Source organism: Schistocerca nitens, chromosome 5 (assembly GCF_023898315.1).
Source record: "Schistocerca nitens isolate TAMUIC-IGC-003100 chromosome 5, iqSchNite1.1, whole genome shotgun sequence".
NCBI classification, from domain to species: domain Eukaryota; kingdom Metazoa; phylum Arthropoda; class Insecta; order Orthoptera; family Acrididae; genus Schistocerca; species Schistocerca nitens.
In genome coordinates, this window is record NC_064618.1 from 195526972 (window position 1) to 195549816 (window position 22845).

Here is a 22845-nt window from a genome sequence, read left to right on the forward strand (position 1 = left end):
AACCGCGGGACCGCTACAGTCGCAGGTTCGAATCCTGCCTCAGGCATGGATGTGTGTGATGTTCTTAGGTTAGTTAGGTTTAACTAGTTCTAAGTTCTAGGGGACTAATGACCTCAGCAGTTGTGTCCCATAGTGCTCAGAGCCATTTGAACCATTTTTGAACTATCGCCACTTTTACGTGACTGGCGCGAAAACTGAATTGGCATCATATTTTAGACGTGGAATATGCATACCAGCTTTCGTTTAAATCGCACAACTTCTTGGTCGTGCGGTTTTTTTTTTTTTTTTTTTTTTTTTGCCGTCAGCACATATTTTCTGATGAATATGTTTTCTGAAAACATAAAAAGCTCAAAACGAACGCTTCCGTTGTCCATTAGAAGCTGAGTGAAGGGAGACAAGGAAAGCAAAAGCAGGAATGCGCTTGAAGTAACCCGAGACACGAACAGCTGCCCACAGTCTTATGTTGCCGCAACGACCGTAGAATCGATCACTGTGACAAGCGAGCCACGCTGACAGCAGGCTTGTAAATGGGGGGAGTATTACGTAAGCTTGTGATAGCACCCTTACGTCAGCAGCTCAGGTGCCAACTAGTGGGGAAAAAAAGGAACACTGTTTGGGCAGCAATTAACAAGGCAGCTGCAGTGCCTTCCCACGAGGGTAGACCTTCCTCCGCCCCCCCCCCCCGCCCCACTCCTCTTCTTATAGTTGTGGTCGGTCGTGGTGGTAGACGGGGGTGGAGGGGGTGGAGGAGACTGTGCCCAGCACCTGGCGGACGCTCACCGCAACATGGGCTCCGCATGGGTGCGCACAAGCCAACAGGGGTTCCCAGGAGGATGGAACGATACGAATGTAGGGCGCCTCTCCAACAGGCTGAAGAATGAGTAAGACAAGTAGAACAGAGCACAACGTTGTTCATCAGTCGTTGGTGAGGATGTTTTCTGAATAACGTACGAAACATACCATGTAAGCAAGGTGAAGGTGAGGAACAGTAGTAACAGTAACAGTCGTTCCACTCAAACGTCGCTCCCTTGTACAAGAATACTGGTCATGTATTGGTATTTGACACCTACATCTTCACGAATACTTCGCAAGCCACCTTTCTGAGTGTACAGTAGTGTATGCTGTGTACCACTGTCACATTTCACCTCTCCTGTTCCATTCGCGAATGGTTTGCGGGAAAAAAAATTCTCAGGAAGATTCCACGTGAGCTATGGATGGCACTTTTGCTACGAATAGCGATTACCGCTGAAACGGCAATTTTTTCGCTATATCTGATTTCTTTAACGTCAGTTTAACCTCAGATTTAAAACCGCTCAAAACAACTGTTCATTGAAACAACCGATTTTAGGTGTTTTATTCCTATTCTTTCCTGTAATAAATGTAGAAATCGATTAATGACTAAAAAAATGTGACTTCCTTAGTTTCAAGGTACACAGAACCAAAATACTAAATTAAACAGACAAACAAAAGAAAACTTAGTCAGTCTACAGTTGGCTGCTTTTCTCTTCCGATATTGTCTGCAAGAAAATTCACATAAATGGTTAAAACTAATAGTTGAACCCCTTATATAAAAAAATACTAGTAGTCAGTGATTCCAATTTTCTGTAACTCTGCTCAAAAATCATGTTGCAATTGAGGATCATACCGCTATTTAGGGTTTAGTAATAGCCGGTGTAAGGCTAGGCGCAAATTAGGACGCGTATAGCGCGTGTGGCGCGACGCAGCGCAGCGCGTGTTTTTGTAACATCACAGGTTCAAATGGGAACGCGCAAATTGCGACGCGACGCGACTGGGACGTGACACGCGCCTGCGCCAGGTCGCGCGGCGTTGTGGTTGAGGCACAGTTTCTCGCACCGCGCGTCGCGCTTGCCTCGCTAGCACCGTGAGAAATTTGAGGCGGGGAGCGGAAAAGTAGCCCGGCCATATGCTCACATCGGAACGGCGCATATGAGCAGTGGTAATATTGCCCATACGATAAATTTTGCCTTACTGTGTACTGAATTTTATTACCTTTGGGTAGTATTTCGTTTTTCGCCATTTAAACGCTCCAGCTTTCTTCGTTAGCACGTTATACTTTTCTGTTACTTATATGTGCATAGTTTTGTTTTGTTTTTCTTCTGTCAAGAAAAATGTATAATTCAGTAACTGATGAGCCATTGGCCACTGGAATTGCACCATATTGCCGCCGCGATTTTTTCAGATCGCAAGAAGAGACAGAGGGTAGTGAATAAGGAAGCAAGGAATATTATAAAATCATCTGATTAAGAATCAAGGCAGGAAAGTAAAGCAAGATTATCTTCTCGCTGCCTAGTAAGATAGCGTATCTGTACGATCTGTTACAAAAATTTAGAAAGGGATAATCTCCACAGGCGTGATCCCTTTGTGCTCCTGGTAAAAGAACGTCCAAGATCTGAAGTATACAAGTCTCACTGTGATTACTCTGATATGGATGTAATAATGTAATACGACACACTGTACTACATGCATGTAAACAACATATTTCCACTGCAAGCTAGAAACAGTAGAAAAGCAGTCACAAATAACAATGTTTTAATTGGTTTGCCGTGATGAGAAAAAGCATTTCAATTGTTGCATGGGCATTATCAGCATTAATAAACTAATTATACAACAACAGCCGGCCGAAGTGGCCGTGCGGTTAAAGGCGCTGCAGCCTGGAACCGCAAGACCGCTACGGTCGCAGGTTCGAATCCTGCCTCGGGCATGGATGTTTGTGATGTCCTTAGGTTAGTTAGGTTTAACTAGTTCTAAGTTCTAGGGGACTAATGACCTCAGCAGTTGCGTCCCATAGTGCTCAGAGCCATTTGAACCATTTTTTTTTTTATACAACAACAGGCTACACAAATGAAGAAAATGGTCGGTATTATTACGAAAGTAGGAATATCCTAAAAGAGTGTTATGATTAGATATATTTAATTTGTTGAAATGTGCTGCTGACAAAGGCAGATCTACTTTCATGACAATCTTTTTCTAACTCCATCTCACAAGGCACACATGGCTAGCTTGTGCATTCCTGTCGCGCGCATTATCCTTCGCTGCTGACAATACACTCACCATTGTGTTGTGCGACAGATCAATTATTTATTTTTCTCAGTAACAACTATTTTATTCGCGATCACGCATTGTCAGTTTGGCAAGCCCTAGGTGAGTAAACAGTATCTGGCATGTGCCTATCATTCCGCCTGAAGGAACGCTCGTCATTATTTTAATACTGCTCAGATCAAGAGAAGGAATAAAATCCTTTGGTAAATTTCCATTCCAGTCGCTCAGTGTTAAAAATACGATGGGTTATGGGGATTCCACCAAAATTCCAACAGAATTGCCAATCTGTTTTTGTGTGAGTTGTTAACTTTTTCTCATTCGAAGAAGCATCACCATTTATGAGTAAAGGCCACATTTCTCTTGGTGGCTGGTTTAATTGTACTTCCTTTGTCACAATGTAATTTGCCAAACTCATCTCACATCAGCTATTGAGACAGAATTCCGAAACGGAGGGCCTCATTAAACAAGTAATTGGCAATCACAGAGCTCAATAGCTTACGAAAAACCTCGTAGTATCGGTTTGCAGTAACATAAAAAAAGAAATTTCATGTTTATTTTCATACTAGGAAGCTCTTGTTTCGCTAGCTGTCGATAACTCTTAAAAAATTACAGTCACTGGAGTGAAATAAATAAAAAAAAGAAGTACAAGTAGTGATATATCGCCATAGATAAGAAAGTTCCGTGTGTTTAATAATTTGCAAAACACTCTCCTCCTTGTGTGCTATCTTTCGCCAAACATTCGTTTCGATGTCTCGAGCGGTTTAGGACATACGAGAGATGTTGCGAGTATTCATTCTTGTGGGCGTGAGATCGGAAGTGAGCGCGCTACATGGGATCCATTTTCTTGAGATCGGAGGCAGATAGAGATCTCCTCCCAAGTCTAAACAAAAATTCAGCATGTTAGCTGAATTTCATACGCAGCAACATATGGTGTAACACGCACCAAACGAAAATCATAGCGACCCCTAATTTTCGTTGCAAACTTTTTGAGTTTTGCGTAGTGTCTCACTAAAATGTGTACATCATAATAAGAATGGTCATTAGCGAGGTGATCGGCACTTCGTCACGAAGCTGACACATAACGCTACAAGTAAGACAAAAATCATATATTTTCAGAGAATAGTTTCTGTAAAGTCGTTTGAGAAAGATAAGAGGTTTGCGCGCGCTTCAGTTCAGTCAGCGCAGAGCGTCGCCAGTCGGCGCGTGCGAAGTATGGTGTACGCGTCGCAATATGCGGTGGACCCGCACGACCCGTGCGGCACGTGCGTGTCGCGCTGTAGTCTAGTGTCACGTCACATGTGCTATACGCTTCTCAATTTGTGCCTAGCCTTAGGCTAGGCGCAAATTGAGACGCGTATAGCGCGTGTGGCGCGACGTAGCGCAGCGCAGTGCGTGTTTTTGTAACATCACAGGTTCAAATGGGACCGCGCTAATTGCGACGCGACGCGACTGAGACGCGACACGCGCCTGCGCCAGGTCGCGCGGCGTTGTGGTTGAGGCACAGTTTCTCGCGCCTTGCTAGCACCGTGGGAAATCTGAGGCGGGGAGCGGAAAAGTAGCCCGGCCATATGCTCACATCGGAACGGCGCATATGAGCAGTGGTAATATTGCCCATACGATAAATTGCCTAGTAAGCTAGCGTATCTGTACGATCTGTTACAAAAATTTAGAAAGAGATAATCTCCACAGGTGTCATCCCTTTGTGCATCTGGTAAAAAGCGTCCAAGATCTGAAGTATAGAAGTTTCACAGTGATTACTCTGATGTGGGTGTAATAATGTAATACGACACACTGTACTACATGCATGTAAACAACATATTTCCACTGCAAGCTAGAAACAATCGAAATGCAGTCACAAATAACAATGTTTTAATTGGTTCACCGTGATGAGAAAAAGCATTTCAATTGTTGCATGGGCATTATCAGCATTAATAAACTAATTATACAACAACAGGCTACACAAATGAAGAAAATGGTCGGTATTATTACGAAAGTAGGAATATCCTAAAAGAGTGTTATGATTACATATATTTAATTTGTTGAAATGTGCTGCTGACGAAGGCAGATCTACTTTCATGACAATGTTTCTCGAACTCCATCTCACAAGGCACACATGGCTAGCTTGTGCATTCCTGTCACGCGCGTTATCCTTCGCTGCTGACAATACACTGACCATTGTGTTGTGAGACATATCAATTGTTTATTTTTCTCAATAACAACTATTTTATTCGCGATCACGCATTGTCAGTTTGGCAAGCCCTAGGTGAGTAAACAGTATCTGGCATGTGCCTATCATTCCGCCTGAAGGAACGCTCGTCATTATTTTAATACTGCTCAGATCAAGAGAAGGAATGAAATCCTTTGGTAAGTTTCCATTCCAGTCGCTCAGTGTTAAAAATACGATGGGTTACGGGGATTCCACCAAAATTCCAACAGAATTGCCAGTCTGTTTTTGTGTGAGTTGTTAACCTTTTCTCATTCGAAGAAGCATCACCATTTATGAGTAAAGGCCACATTTCTCTTGGGTGACTGGTTTAATTCTGCTTCCTTTGTCACAATGTAATTTGCCAAACTCATCTCACATCAGCTATTGAGACAGAATTCCGAAACGGAGGGCCTCATTAAACAAGTAATTGGCAATCACAGAGCTCAATAGCTTACGAAAAACCTCGTAGTATCGGTTTGCAGTAACATAAAAGAAGAAATTTCATGTTTATTTTCATACTAGGAAGCTCATGTTTCGCTAGCTCTCGATAACTCTTAAAAAATTAGTCACTGGAGTGAGATAAATAAAAAAAGAAGTATAAGTAGTGATAAATCGCCATAGATAGGAAAGTTCCGTGTGTTTAATAATTGGCAAAACACTCTCCTCCTTGTGTGCTATCATTCGCCAAACATTCGTTTCGATGTCTCGAGCGGTTTAGGAGATACGAGAGATGCGAGTATTTCATTCCCGCGGGCGTGAGATCGGAAGTGAGCGCGCTACATGGGATCCATTTTCTCGAGATCGGAGGCAGATAGAGATCTCCTCCCACGTCTAAACAAAAATTCAGCATGTTAGCTGAATTTCATACGCAACAACATATGGTGTAACACGCACCAAACGCAAAATCTTAGCGACCCCTAATTTTCGTAGTGTCTTACTAAAATGTGTACATCACAATAAGAATGTTCATTAGCGAGGTGATGGGCAGTTCATCACGAAGCTGACATATAACGCTACAAGTAAGGCAAAAAATATTTTCAGAGAATAGTTTCTGTAAAATCGTTTGAGAAAGATAAGAGGTTGCGCGCGCTTCGGTTCAGTCAGCGCAGAGCGTCCCCAGTTGGCGCGTGCGAAGTATGGTGTACGCGTCGCAATATGCGCTAGACCCGCGCGACCCGTGCGGCACGTGCGTGTCGCGCTGTAGTGTCGTGTCACGTTACACGTGCTATACGCGTCTCAATTTGCGCCTAGCCTTAAAGGGTGGCCATGTCCTTAGCTGACGTATCACGGCGTCTGACTGCCATGCAGCAGGACGGCATTCGATTTCCGGCCGGATGGGAAATTTTCACCTCTCGAGGATTGGGTGTTGTGTTGTCCTCATCATTCCATTATCACCGACACGCCAGTCGTCAATGTGATTTCCACTGAAAAGAGTTGCTACTTGGTGGCCGAAATTCCCCAGTTTGGGACTCCCGGCCATCAATGCCATTCGATCATTTCATTTCAGGGCTAAAGGGTGTAAAGTGACATACTCTAGTTTTCTTGTTAATTTGTCTGGTTTTGAGGGCTACGAGCAGATAAGGTGTATTCCATGGTCACAGGGAAGAAATCAACTACGTCCAGTTTTTACTGTAAACCACGAACGAACTGTAAAGTTCTAAGTGTTGTCCTTTCATGAAGTTGAAAGTTTGTTGTGCATTCTCCCGTTCTTAACCTTTTTAAAAAATGTGGACTTGTACTTCACTGGTGCTGCACTTCGTTAAATCTTCCAGACAAGGGATGGTGTTATTTTGTAATACGACTAATGTCCCATGACGACAGTGAGTGAAACTTCCATGTCGAGCAGATGAGGCAAGTCTCACACATTGCAAGTACACGCCTACCATTCAATAGCCCCATGCCGCATGGTAACAGGTTCATTATTGTCTCAGGTATTCTGTACAAATTCTTGTGCCATGAGTTTGTTACTCGTTTCTGGCGGTATTGTTATCAAAATAGTACTGATCGCTTTTCCCATTTTCTACAGTAACGCAGTAATTCCTAGGAATGTAAATTTTACGAATAAAAGTTACTTTCTTTTTAAAAAGGTTAATTTTAAAACCAAAAATTTTATCACTGCTGCTACGGCTAATTTCTGTTATTTTCAGGTTATTAATAAAAAATTAAGAAAAAGTCTGTTATAACAGAGACCAAACAAACTCCGAAAATACCTATTGAGTTAGGGAAAAACCGAACGTTAAACCCGATACCGGTATTTTAGTCTAAGTACACATAAATACCAGTATCGATTTTACTCTTTCTCTAAAGTTGGCACGAATCTCTCAAATTATGTCTGCACTGTCCTTTCCCGAGATATACGTAGGAGAAAGCAATGTGTCTGACTCCTCTAGAACGCTGTGATGCACGACGCCTCTCTTACAGCGTCTGCCACTAATGGACCTTAGCATCTCCGTGACGATTTTGTGCTTGCTAAACGAAACTTTGCCGAAGCGCGCTGCTCTTAGTTGAATCTCTTATTTTTTCTATCTATACTATCAGGTAAGTATTCTGCACTAACGAGCAGTACTCATGTTTTGGTTGAACGAAGGTTTTGTAAGCTACCTCATTCGTTGACGAACTACATTTCTGAGGATTCTTCCAATGAATGTGTCTGCCAACTGCCTTACACCTGTTTCATTTTATATGATCGTTCCACGTCAAATCGTTCCGCACGCATACTTCTGGATGTTCTATGGACGTACCACTTGTAGTGAGTGCCCTGCAATTGTGTAATCATACAATAATTGGTCTTTCTGTCTTATTATGCGCAATACGCTACATTTGTTTATTCTGAGGCTCAACTGCCACTCTCTGCACCGAGCATCGATCTTCTGCAAGTCTTTCTGCATTTCGCGACAATTTTCTAGCCTGGCGACCTCTATATATACAACAGCATCATCCGTGAAACGCCTCATGGGATTTCTGACGTTACCTACTATCTCGTTTACATATTCTGTGAAAAGTAAGTGGTGCTATGGCACTCCCCTCCGGCACACTCAAAGCTACTATAATGCCTCATGACTTGCTGTGCTGTGTTTGCTTGAAACTCTTCAGTCCAGTCACACAACTGATCTGATATTCCGGAAGTTCGTGTTTTGTTCCTTAGGCGGTAGTACGGAAGTATATCGAATGTCTTCTGGAAGTCAAGGAAAACGACATCTACCTGGGCGTCTGTCCCTACCCCTTTCCGGGCTTCTTTAACTAATAGAATGTCTGGGTTTCACATGATCGTTGTTTTCAGAACCCATGGCGATTCCTAAACAGTAGATATTCGGTTTCCAGGAATGTCATTATACTCGAACATGAAACCTGTTCCAAAATTCTGTTACAGACCGACGTCGGAGATAAAGGCTTACAGCTGTGAGTCTTTTCGACGAGCCCGGGTTCCCGGGTTCGATTCCCGGCGGGGTCAGGGATTTTCTCTGCCTCGTGATGACTGGGTGTCGTGTGATGTCCTTACTTTAGTTAGGTTTAAGTAGTTCTAAGTTCTAGGGGACTGATGACCATAGATGTTAAGTCCCATAATGCTCAGAGCCATTTGAACCATTTGAACCATCTTTTCGACGATTCCTTTTGGAAAAGGAAATGACCTGTGCATTTTCGTAATCATAAGGAACACTTCGCTGCTTCAGGGACCTATTGTACACTGCTGCTAGGTGATGGCATGTTCTTCCGCTTACTCTAGGTGGAATATTATTGGTACCCCGTCTGGTGCAGTCGCTTTCCTCTCTTGGTGTGTTTTCAGTTGCTTTTCTATCCCAATGTCACAATTCGAGATTGGCCATTTCGCCGTTTGCGCGACTATTTAAAGCAGGTACAAAGATGCGATCTTCCCCCTTGAAACAGTTTTGGAAAACTATTCTTAGTACTGCGACCTTTCATCTTTCGTTTGTATGTCATTACTGTCGTGGAGTGTCTGAGTCGATTGCTTCTATCAGTTCACCGATTCTACATAAGACCAAAACTTCTTACGATTTCCTGGCAAGGTAGTAAACAGAATTTTACTTTAGAGTTCGTTGTACGCTTACACATGGGCTATTTACACTAATTTTGGCTTCGTTTAAATTTTGTTTGTCTGTGAAACTGCAGTTAATTTTGCAGTGAATATCCCTTTGCTTCCGTTGCAGCTGTATAACACGACTGTTGAACTACGGCGGACTTTCTCCATCCGTCACAACTCTGCTAGGTTCATACCAGTCTAAAGCCGGTCTGGGTGGCCGAGCGGTTCTAGTCCTATCAATTTACCGGAATTCCTGAGTTTAAAACATATTTCTTGGTGGAACATAACATACCTTTGCGCTCAGCTGTCTGCTGTTTCAAATTAAACTGCGTAGTGAGGTTCTTAATTTTATACAAGTATTTGTCTGTTTTACGAATCATTTAATTCCTGTTAAGGTTTATGTTGCTACATACTTCCAAACCAAGAGGCAATTAAACCACTACTAATCTCATTAAAAATGTTCATTTTTTATTTCTACAAACGTTTTGCAAGTTGCACAGGGTCAATGACTGATAAATGGTTTGGATGCTTACGACATGAATGTGCTAACATACGTCAGGAAATACAAACGTTCTGTTCACTTACTCTCTGAACAACATTTACCTAAAACGTATTTGCATTAACTGTCCACACATGGACATAGGTAGCTAACAGTTACATAAAAAATTGTCACAACTTCAGCAGAATTTACAGGAGAAGCGTAGTTATATCTAGTTCGATACATAAATGTATGCAATGGTTGTATGTGTGACTGTGGCAGAGTCAATGTGTCGCATGGATCAGTACAGTCAGGTATTAGGAGAAAAGCAAGCTGCCAGATACTGGGATATGTACATCCGCACAGGTTGGAAGCTTCATGCGCTTAAATGATTTTGGCAGAAGGGGGGTCTGATAACTCAAGAAATATTTAGTTACCCTAGTGTTGTGCTGTATACATTCTGTGGTGAGCTGCTATATGTTTGTGCAGTGTAGTGTACTCTGGGAATCCAAATTTATATTTAGTATTGGAAGAGTACAGGCAACGTACACGTTCCTTGATTACAATGGGAAGATATTGTAAATGACATAACTCTTTATAAGCTCCAGAAAGTTTTATAAAACTGTTCCTCAGAGAGCATCTCCACTGCTTCCAAATTAACAATGTAAGTGTAGACCAGATGTGTCTTGTATTCAAATAAAAAGTATCGACAGCAATTGAGAGACTTTTACCAAATGAATTAACAAACGACGGAGCTGATGCCCCTTGGTGTACAAAACAGGTCCGAACAGTGCTGCAGGAACAACAAAGAAAGCATGCCGCATCCCCAAGATTGGTGACAGCCTCGGAGCAGTGAAGCAGCTTATCTTGCTCAATAGGAGCAAGTCTTCCGGTCCAGATTGTAAACCAGTGACGTTGCTTTAAGCGCACGCTGTCGCAATAGCTCCATATATAACAATCATATACAACCGCTCGCTCAACGTAATATCTGTACCCAATGGCTGGAACGTTGCACAGGTCACACCAATATTCAAGAAAAGCAATAGGAAAAATCCGCGTATTTGCAGGTCCTTATATTGACGTCATTATGCAGCAGGATTTTCGAACATATATTCTGTTCGAACATTATGAATTTCCTCGAAAAGAACGATCTACTGACACACAGTCAACACGGATTTAGAAAACATTGTTCTTGTTAAGCACAGGTAGCTCTTTACTCACACTAAGTGCTGAGTGCTATCGACAAGTTATTTCAAATTGATTCCTTATTCCTAGATTTACAGAAGGCTTTTGACACCATAACTCACAAGTGGCTTGAAATCTCATCGCGTGCTTATGGAATATCATTTTAGTTATGCTACTGAAGTCGTGATTTCCTGTCAGATGTGTGACAGGTCGTAGTAATTAACTGGAAGTCATCGAATAAAAGAGAAAAGATTTATGGTGTTCTCCAAGGTAGTGTTATAGGCCCTCTGATGTTGCTTAGCTCTATAAACGACTTAGGAGAAAATCTGAGCAGCTATCTCATATTATTTCAGATGATTCTGTTGTTCATCGTCCCGTAAAGTCATCAGAAAACCAAAAACATCTGCAAAACTAGCTAGATAAGATATGTGTATGGTGCGAAAATTGCCAATTGATCCTTAATGATGAAAAGTGTGAGGTCATCCACATGCCTGCTAAAAGGAATCTGTTAAACTTCGCTTTCTCGTTAAATCAATCAAATCTAGAGGCCGTAAATTCAACTAAATACCTAGCGAGCCGTGGGTGGCTCGTGTTAGTGCCATCTCTTATCTAACACCCTGTTTCTACCGTACTGCCGCCTCGTTATATTACTTTTCAATTACTGGTGTCACTGAGTTTCTGCCTTGCCAACCCGTGAGCGGCAGCAGCAGCGCTTCTAAATACCTACTGAGCCGTGAGTGGCTCGTGTTAGTGCCATCTCTTATTTACCACCCTGTTTCTACCGTACTGCCGCCTCGTTATATTACTTTTCAATTACTGGTGTCACTGAGTTTCTGCCTTGCCTGCCCGTGAGCGGCAGCAGCAGCGCTTCTAAATACCTAGTGAGCCGTGGATGGCTCGTGTTAGTGCCATCTCTTATTTACCACCCTGTTTCTACCGTACTGCCGCCTCGTTATATTACTTTTCAATTACTGGTGTCACTGAGTTTCCGCCTTGCCTGCCCGTGAGCGGCAGCAGCAGCGCTTCTAAATACCTAGTGAGCCGTGGGTGGCTCGTGTTAGTGCCATCTCTTATTTACCACCCTGTTTCTACCGTACTGCCGCCTCGTTATATTACTTTTCAATTACTGGTGTCACTGAGTTTCTGCCTTGCCTGCCCGTGAGCGGCAGCAGTAGCGCTTCTAAATACCTAGTGAACCGTGGGTTGCTCGTGTTAGTGCCATCTCTTATTTACCACCCTGTTTCTACCGTACTGCCGCCTCGTTATATTACTTTTCAATTACTGGTGTCACTGAGTTTCTGCCTTGCCTGCCCGTGAACGGCAGCAGCAGCGCTTCTAAATACCTAGTGAGTCGTGGGTGGCTCGTGTTAGTGCCATCTCTTATTTACCACCCTGTTTCTACCGTACTGCCGCCTCGTTATATTACTTTTCAATTACTGGTGTCACTGAGTTTCTACCTTGCCTGCCCGTGAGCGGCAGCAGCAGCGCTTCTAAATACCTAGTGAGCCGTGGGTGGCTCGTGGGTGCCATCTCTTGTGTAACACCCTGTTTCTACCGTACTGCCGCCTCGTTATATTACTTTTCACTTACTGGTGTCACTGAGTTTCTGCCTTGCCTGCCCGTGAGCGGCAGCATCAGCGCTTCTAAATACCTAGTGAGCCGTGGGTGGCTCGTGTTAGTGCCATCTCTTATTTACCACCCTGTTTCTACCGTACTGCCGCCTCGTTATATTACTTTTCAATTACTGGTGTCACTGAGTTTCTGCCTTGCCTGCCCGTGAGCGGCAGCAGCAGCCCTTCTAAATACCTAGTGAGCCGTGGGTGGCTCGTGTTAGTGCCATCTCTTATTTACCACCCTGTTTCTACCGTTCTGCCGCCTCGTTATATTACTTTTCAATTACTGGTGTCACTGAGTTTCTGCCTTGCCTGCCCGTGAGCGGCTGCAGCAGCGCTTATCGATATTGGCCCTGCCGTATTATGTTTTCTGGACTGCTATTACTTCCTGGTCGTCGTGTCTCGTCCAAGAAGTTGGAACGCGCCAGCAGTGCAGTTTGGACCGGCCGAGGAAGTGAGCTGGAACGCGCTAGCAGTGGAGTTCGGACTCGGCAGTCGGACAGTTGGGACGCGGCAGGAGTTCGATCGAGTTGGAGTGGCAGTGAGGTTCGGATATCCATGACTCGCCCGACCGTTGCCGGCACACAAGGCTTCACTGGGGACGGTCTTGGTTGATCGTCGGTTCGTCGTCTTACCGGACGACGTGTAGTTGCTCGCCGATCGCTTATGGATCGGCAATGCTTGTCTCAACTCGTGGTTCGTCCTTGTGGTTGCACAGACACTGCTTTAGCATTGGTCGTGTTCTTCGTCCAAGTGTTTGTGACATTGTGTGTAGCCTGTGATGTCGACTGCCCAGTTATTTTTGTGCTGTCTCCGTGCTGTCCTTAGGTTAGTTAGGTTTAAGTAGTTCTAAGTTCTACGGGACTGATGACCATAGATGTTAAGTGCCATAGTGCTCAGAGCCATCTCCGTGCTGATGTGTAGCAGTTGGTCCGTTGACGCAGTCGCGTCGTAGCACCAGTGGGGCATGCAGCGTCAGGGAGGCGCGGATAGCCATCACTCGCCGATGATTGCCGACACACGTTTGAGTGGCAACGATCATGCTTGGCCGTTTGGTTGGTCGTCTGATTAGACGACGTGTATTTGGGTCGTTCACCTCTTATGGGTTTTCTGTGATCCGTTCTCGTTGTTGTTCCAGTCTCCGCTGTTGGCGTCGTTTGAATTCTGGTGCAAATGTGGGGCGGAACTGATCTTGATCATTGGTCTGTTGACTGTCCGTCGGTTGGGTTCCCAGCTGATTGAAAATGGTTGCGCCGACTGCCTGTCTCACCTAAGCGAGAATTACTCTTTGAATTCCAGGCCGAACCTCGAACTTCTGAGCGCCCTTTGGTGTACTACGCTAATTTTTGAAGTTGTTCTGTTTGTTTGTACTTGTATGGCTCCTAGCCGATTTTTGTTTTAAATTAGAGTGGTTTTGTTCTTAGGGCCTTCAGCCTGGTTCAAATAACTGTGTCACGTAAGGCCTTTGGCATTTTAAAAATTTTAATGTTGTTGAGTTTTAAGTCTTGGGCCTTTAGCCGATTTTGAGTTTGAATTGTTTGCTCGTTAGGCCTTAAGCCTAAATTAAAGAACTGTTTCACACAAAGCCTTTGGTATTTAAAAAAAATTAATTTTATGGATTTTTAAGTGTTAGGACTTTAGCCGATTTGAATTTAACTTGTTTACTTCAGCCTAACTAAAGAACTGTTTTAAGATAAGGCTTGCCTTTTAAATCTCTGATTATGCTTGTTTTTTTAAGTTATTGACCTTCAGCCGTTTTACATTAAACTGGCTTTCAGCCGGTCCCAAAGATTAAAGATGTGTGTTGAAAAATAATTTTTCTTGGGGCTCTTCTAGTGTTGTATGTTCGAGTGTAACTGACAGCCCCTTATTTTGGCCCGGTTCCACAATTTATAGCATCTGTCCTATCCTGCGGGTTTAGTGGGGCGTCTGACCTAGGAATTAGAATTACGACCGAGTTAAATTGCGAGGACCACCTAGAAAATGTTGTGTGGTAGGGGAAATAAAGACTGAGTGCGTTTCACTGGCAGAACACTTAGAAAATGCATCAGATCTACTACATAGACTGCTTACACTACGCTTTTTCGTCCTCTTTTGGAGTGCTGCTACAGATATGATTAACGGAGTACAGCACCTTCTGTGTTATCAAGAAACAGAGGGGAGAGTTCCACGGATATGATACTGGATCTGCGGCGGAAATTATTAAAACAAAGGCGTTTATCGTTGACCTTCTCCTATGAATGCGGAAACATGTGGTTGACTCTGACGTACGTAGCGAGAAACGATCATCACAATAAAATATGGGAGATCAGAGCTCACACGGAAAGACATAGATGTTCTTTCTCTCAGCGTTGTGTTCAAGATTGGAATAACAGAAAATTAGTATGAAGGAGGTTTGCTGAACCGTCTGCCAAGCACCTAAGAGTGATTTGCAGAGTGGCCATGTAGATGTAGAAGTAGATGTAACTAGAGCCATGATAATTAAACAATTAGCAGCCGGAATAGTAAAAGAAAATTATGACGTTTATATAAACATCCGATTGACCTAAGATGGAATAACTACATAAAGAAAATAGAAAAACGTGCCCCATCTCAAATATTAGATTCACTGGAGGAGTATCTGTAATCTCATTGATGACACAAGTGGCTAAAAACCACCTGTTCGACCGATTCTTGAATTTTTTTCTTTTTAGTGTTTCTCGTCAGCTTGGAACGCTTATCAGATCACACTAATCCAAGCGACTAACAAGACCGATGAAATGTGGAATGAGCGCGATTGTTTACTCTTCTTAAGGACATAACAGAGAAGCTTGACAAACGCTTGCAACAGATTACACAATGAAGGCATTGTGAATCCGAGAGAGTACGTTCTGGGCAGCATATTACTTCCTCAAACATACGTCTTATGAAATGAACACAGTGCGATTTAGAACCAACACCAAGGCTTGTCGACAATCATTCATTCCACACTCAATTCACGAATGAAATAAGGATGGGAAACTTAAATGATGGACCTACCCTCCACCACAAATCATACGATGGTGAGTGGGAGTACAGCATTTGATTTTTGGGTCAGTTGCAAATAGTGCATCGTTATCTATGGTCCTTGACATGAGGATGTCTTAAGTACACAGGCAGCCATCTTGGTAGCGACGAAGAGAATTAATTCGATAATAAATTAAATCGTAACTAAATAATAGTCTGCCCTCTATCCATTGTCATAAATAATGTAAATTAAATGAATTCCGACATCTACCCTCAAACAACTGGGATAACACCTAGTGTCATAAATTAGGTCCTAAAAAAACCGAATAACACCCAAGTGGTGTAGTGGGAAAGGTGAGAGGGAGATGTGGGAGGGGGGATGTAACAGGTGCGATTAGCTTACATAAGGGTCCTATATTGTATAGCGCATGCTGCCTGTTCTTCCACTGCTTGGCCTAAAAAGCATTCCGCCCCACTACTCCCGATTGATCTGTAACTGAGGTTACATGATTATTCCGTTTTACATTCCCTCAAATTGGTACAGTTCGGTTTGTGCATTTATTCGCAGGTTTTTGTATGTATTCACAGTATACAAATATATGATTTGTCTTACATGTAAAGACACTGTCAATCTTGGTAGCTTTCCAAGAACTGGCTGGATATTTTTGCAGTTTTTTTTTCAGACAGCACTTCTTGCAGATAACAATCATCTGTTTCAACTCGACGCTCCAGCTCGACGCTCTAAAAATAGGATTCCTGTTAAGCTGTGTCTTCTTATAACAAGATTTTTCCGAAATGCACAGAAAGCACGCATCTACAGAGACTTGGCTCCACTATGAAAGTGGTTTATAGATTTACTGACACTGAAGAACACCACCAAGTTCCTGAGTAACTGAGATATTTAAAGGGACTTAAATGGTTGTATATAAGACACCTGCTGCTAAGATCCAGTCTTCTTGACAGATCAGAAATGCTGAGAACTGACATCTCAAGAAAAAACCCCGAGGAAGTTCCCACTGACAGTGAGTGACAATGTGACTCGAGAAGCCATGAGACTGCTGTGTGCACGCTGGCTCAGTTTAGACCAGCTGCCATAGCCGTTTTGAAACGATATCGAAAAGTTCGCACCTTACAACAAAGTCTTGGAGAATGGAGTTACTCAACATCGATCGTTCATTTGGGAGACATTGCAAATTGAATCCACTAGTCACAAGACAACAGAACAGGAAATTCAATGTTCTGAAGGACAAGAATTCGGGGAGAGCAGGAGCATTCTGGGAATTCGATAAGAAGATTCATTCAATGGGTTCGACTCATTTGACCTTATTCCGATCTGCACGCTGTTTCGCAAAGAGCAATCTGATTTCATATTGTGGTCGCATAGCAGGCTGTTTTTGTTAGTTTTCAGATTTTGAGTCTGACTCCTGTATTGATCCCAGTGTCTATGGTCATTTTGTTACATCCTCAACTTCCATTCCGTCTCGGATGGATTTTCCTTTTGGTCCATTGGTCACATCGATTAGTATTCCACTGTGTCACCACTACCAGACATACACCTCGATGCCTTGAACAATAATGCAGTTTACTTACAGTAGACAAAAGACGCCTCATGAGCACTGGACTATTTCCCTGCTCTGTCCAGCGGGTTGCTTTTGGCGAGCTAATAAGAACAAAGCAGTGGATATGGTGTAGTTAAGTTGCTCTGAGGATCGCCTTTAAACCTGGTAGGACATGGAGACATATGATAAAAAGCCACTAGTTGTCAAACAACAGCCACTCGACACAATGAAATCCGTTACGCACTGCATTTCAGTCTTGTGGTGATATACAATTGTTAATTACTCCATAAGTGAAAAATTTCTGAGTTGTGCATACGCCGAGTCAAGACGGCTCTGATAAATTTTACTTTATATTTTATGCATTGTATGGAAATAATGGAAATAATTATAGTTACACCATTTTTTTGTTTCAATAATTTTGTTTGCTCCATTTTTTGGCGTCCAACATAAGGCCATTCCATTTGATTTTCATACTCTATGTAATTAGTACATAGCATGAACTCCTATGGTCCCTGCACACTTCTGTTAGGCACTCCTGCAGTCTTTATTGGGAGTTTCACATCTCCTATTACAGGCTTCTAGGTGCTGCAGAGGGAGTTAGCAGAGAATGTTTTGGTAAGGAACCCAAATCTAGAAATATAATGTTCGGATCAGTTTCAGATCTTCAGCTTCATAGTGTGCAGACAAACACAGAAAAAGCTCCATTGCCAGTTCCTGAAGTTACATACCATTTTCATCCGATTATAAGTGTTCACAAGTAGGAGGATTGACTGCCTTCCACAAACACAGGAGATCTCAATGTTATCTGACCATTACAATTTATTTTACTCCCAAATGTCGCAGTGCTGGACTTGGGTTTCTTACAGAAACTTTATCTACTAAGGCCCGTTTACAGCCACGACAAGCATGTTATAGGAATCGTGAATAACTCAATGTATGTCGATGTCTCTCCATCCAAGATTACATGCTTTGTACTTCCTACCAAGAAATCGTCAATGCAGGAACAAATTTCAATTGACGCCCAATAGCGCTGTTGTAGTATCACCAAGGTCTGTTACATACGCTCATGACATTCATGCTCATTTCTGATATACAACGCGACAGGAACGCTACACGCGGACAGAAAGCTACACTTCTTAATACGATATCGGATAGCAGCGAAAGGTATCGTTTATTTGTAACATAGTTTTTAGAGTATGAAGCGTAGGTAGTACCATTTAAATCGGCAGCAACTAAAAAATTACACCATATTTGTGGACCCAGGGATGAATTAAACGGTGCGTTATAGACCGTGAAATGTACTCGCAGTTACGAATACGAACGGCCGTCAGCTGTACAAGGGAATGGCGACAGAAAAAATACGTGCTGTGCCAGAATTCGAAACCGGATATCTCACCTTACGTGAGCGGTCGTCTTAACTGCATTGTTTCTCCGTTAACTATTCGTGGCCAGGCCCAAAATTCCGTATTTCGTCCTTCCTGCGTCACAACCTGTAGTCTTGCACACATGTGATTCCTGTACACAGGAGAATGTTTTTAGTAGAAAGTCGCTGCATGGTATCGGTCGATAAATACAATGTTGTAGTGCCTGTGTTGTTAAGCATAACGGTGCAGTATTCGTTCGGACATGCATACTTGTCCGAAGGAACTCTGCATCGTTCTTAACAAACAGGCACTGCAAAATCTCACAACAGACCAGTTTGTTTACGACTCTCTCGTAACTATCAGCATTTAATGAAGAATGTCGTAATATCATTTTATTTTTGCAACAAAAAGTGGTTATTTAACAGCAGTGGACCTGGAATTTTGGCAGAGAAATGTATGTCTACTCAGCAGTGTGAGATGCTCTTCACTACATTGCCTGTCAAACCAGTAAATGCGGAACATGGGTAACTCGCATGGAATTGAGTGCCTACATTACCTAAGGAATTGGCAAAATCAGACAGACTATTTAATAAAACATCAAAAGCAATAAAACTGTTTCTTATCACAGAAGCGAGCAGTTCTACAGTTGTTGCTACATCTCAGACACAAACGACAGAAATCTCGAACACATTCACTTTTGAAGCAGAAATAATTTTATTTACAAAAATATTCATGCATTGGAAATTCGATTGACGTGTACATATGAGGTGATTATTAGATCGCATACCAAATTGTTACATGTCAAGGAAAATACCTATCATTATAAAAATGGACAACACCAGAAGTAAGTGTTTCTCATGAATGAAATATTTGTTTATGTTGTGGTGTCGTCCAGAGATGGCGGCGATACACCAAAGGCGGCAACAAGAATCGACACCACAGATATTAGCAAGGGTTCACCGCAATCGGCAACAACGTGTGACAGCAACCCACACACCTCCCTTTCAGCAACAGCAGCACCATCGCACTGAGACCAATATAGTGTCGAGCATGCAAAATCTCAGCCCCAATTCGTGATCTCATCTACAGAAGACAGCATCATCGTATGGAACAAAAGAGTTGTTAAAGTTTCAGATGAACGTTTACTGTCGTAAACGTCGTTCATTGCACCTCGAGAGAAAAGACTGTTTATTAGTGCATCCAGTGATGCATTGCTAGAACATGATGTAAATTATCCAGTGCCCTTCTGGCAAAGAAGTGTGTAAAAGTTAAATAAATAAAGAGCTTGCTGGGTTTCGATGGAATTACATTTTCCTGGAGACATATGGGTCTCAACTTTATCTTCAATAAAAGTATAAGCTGAAGTATTCAATTAAAATTTGTGCAGCAGCTGGGACTTGAACCGTGGTCTCCTGGTTAGTAAGCAATGGTGCTAACCTCCACACGACCGGATCACTGTGAGTGCCCCATCTCCATCTGCCGTAGTCCATTTCCTTTCCTAACACAAACTTCCGTTCATGGCTTCAGTAGTGGTTAGCACATCTGCCTGGTAATGAGGAGAGCTGGGGCACATCCCAGCTGTGGCGTAGATATTAATTCATTACATCAGCTTCTATTCTTATCGAATATTTCATGTGGTCCAATTTGATGAACCTTCTCTCAGAGCAATCAAAGAACACACGGTTGTGGCCAGACGAAAGCAGTTCTATCTAGACACCACTTATATTGTCTTGCTTTCTGTAGAGAAAGGTATAAATATATGCATATTCGGAAGCCACGTGAATACGATGTAGGTTTTGTCACTGAATCTGTGAGATTCTGCTGTTTTTACGTTTCTTGATCATACGTGTCTCTTGATAATTCAATAATTATTTGAACAGAAAAGTATAGTAACTATTTTGACAATAAAGCAAAAAAATGAATTAAAAATAAACATTAATCTTATGGGTTGCTTTATTGCTGCTGGGGTGCTGTTGTCGTTCCAGCTGTCAGACGATGACAACTTTCACAGCAGTGAGTGTCACAAGTTTTATTACAACACCGCTGTAAAACAACGATCTTATTGTCATAAAATTATATACGTAAAAACAGTCTTTATCGCAGTCACTGTAACTGATCACTGAGTGACTGAGGACCCCACTGCAGGTCAGGGGCCATCGCCGTTATCCAGATGGTGCAAACTCTGATGATGACCCGTAATTAAAAGGCCAAAACGCGTCAGAAGTTGACATAGGCTGTGATCAAGACCGTTTTTCAAATAATTTCATGTTTTAGTTGTTGACTGGTTGACCTGAATCAGCACGGATCTGACTGACGGAATAGGGGTCTTAGGGATACCTTGCAGCAGCGGCGAGGGTTTTAGAAGCGGGTGGTGAAGCAGGGCTTTGCTTGCCGCATAGGCGGGCAGGCAGCTAGCCGGCTGTGGTGTGTACGCACCTACGACGGTGAGGTTGAGGCGGGTGTTGCGGGACGGCGACTGTCGGAAGTCGACGCGGCAGCGGTAGACGCCCTCGTCGCGCTCCGAGATCTCGCTGAGCGACAGCGTGGCCGGCGTGGTGACGGTGCGGAAGTAGCCACGCTCGCCCAGGATCGCCTTGTCGCGCCAGTGCGACGCCGACTCCGAGGCGCGGCCGCGCGCGTCGTAGCTGCCAACAGCACCGGCGTCTGTCTACAGATACCTCTACGGCACTCGCATCGTGTTGTTATGCACATTCCACATGTCAAATCCTATGCAAGAGGGGAGGAGGTATTTTAAAGCTGTTATCGGGGAGAAATGGACACTTGAATACTTCTAATTAGTCTACTTTATAATTATTTGTGTTAAACTACTACCAGTCACACTTATAGTTATTTGGACTCAACGTAACACTGCTCGTTTCGATTGCGTTCTGCCCATCTTCAGGAGAGCATAAATGGAGGGTGATTCACCTGCCCCTACCTGTAAGTTTTATGCAACCCGTAACACCGTCAAAAATCACACAAGAAATTTTCACATTCTTCCTCTTGTTAAGTGCAAACTATCAGCCCTACAAAATAATATGGACAGGACCTTTGTGTAGAAAGTTTATGTAGTTTTATTCTGTACCAGAATACGTTTCCGCTGGAGACCACAGTTTTCAGGTATTTCAAGAAAAATATGTTTTTAGGTGAGTTTTGTACGATTTTGTTGACTAATTCGAAAACCGCAGCCTCTAGCGAAAACGTACTACAGTACTAAATTTAACTACAATAAATTACATACAACAAGGTCCTGTTCAATTTTCTGAAGGTTTCATGGTTTGTGGGTAGCGAGATAGAAATTACCAAAATTTTGCACTTGGTATTTGAAGATACTGCGGATTGCATAAGACCCATAGGTAAGGGAAATCGCTCTGTATAGACAAACGTATAACAAATGATAAAATATCTTAACTAATACGTATAAAGGCAAAAAAACTAAAACCACTTTTCTACTGATGGCGATGCTTTTGCGATGTAGGGAGTGCTTGCGGACACCTCTCGCCCTGGTGAAATTCGACAGCACGTCCGTTTCTTGACTTGAAGGTATCGAAACAGAACAGCAGGTGTCTGTCTATGTTCACAGGAAACATACTGATACAGACAAAACTGTACCAATCTCTTCCATGCTTACCATCAATCTCAGGAAATCAGTGTTATACACATCCCACAAATTTCGACTCAAGCTCCCAGATCTAGGAAAAGAGCCACAAAAACTATAAAATTTACAGAAATTTTTCTACATACCTCCAATGCAAGCAGAATTGTTCAGCTCAATGTAGAAGAGATAGCTTGCAAAGTCCTCGACATACTTCACAACATATCAGACCAACGCTTACATTTTGCAAAATAAATAAATAAATAAGATATTTTGTGTTAGATCACCATTTTTTTGAAAAATTACGTATTATTTAACTGTTGAAAATACGAGGATGTAACACAATGGTGTTTTCTTTGCATGACTTACACGTTTATTAACGATTCAGTTTAATTGGCATGCTTGCTATTAGAAGTGGGTTGACATTTTCGCATTCTTCAGCAGAAGTCCATATGTCTGTAAGTTTCTTGATGAGTTGTACCAGCCCAGTAAGTGTGGTTTTATTAAAAACTTGCATCACAATGTCCCATAAATACTGTACTTCGTTCATCTGTAGACTGATTATAGCTCTTGACAAGAGAACCACCGCCTTGAAACCCCTCCTTTAACCGTGGTGGAAAATTTTATTTCTGGATCATATTTTTTATTTTTCAGACGATACATATAAACGTCATTCAACAATGCAGACATTACAAGTGCTGTGCAAGCAAATGAAGCCTCACACGACTTGCTTCACAGTCTGAGCCACAGTTAATATACAG

General features: G+C 42.6%; 1 protein-coding gene across 1 annotated transcript in view; it reads right to left on the minus strand.

Annotated features, from left to right (window-relative positions):
* Nucleotides 1–21385, minus strand: part of LOC126260341 (nephrin-like) — a 551200-nt gene extending 529815 nt beyond the window's left edge. Inside the window, exons 1-2 of the mRNA XM_049957665.1 lie at nucleotides 21375–21385; nucleotides 20926–21134 (exon numbers count right to left, since the gene is read on the minus strand). Coding sequence (XP_049813622.1) covers nucleotides 20926–21134; nucleotides 21375–21385 — 220 coding nt within the window. The remainder of the gene's footprint in view (nucleotides 1–20925; nucleotides 21135–21374) is intronic.
* Between the last annotated feature and the right edge of the window lie 1460 nt (nucleotides 21386–22845).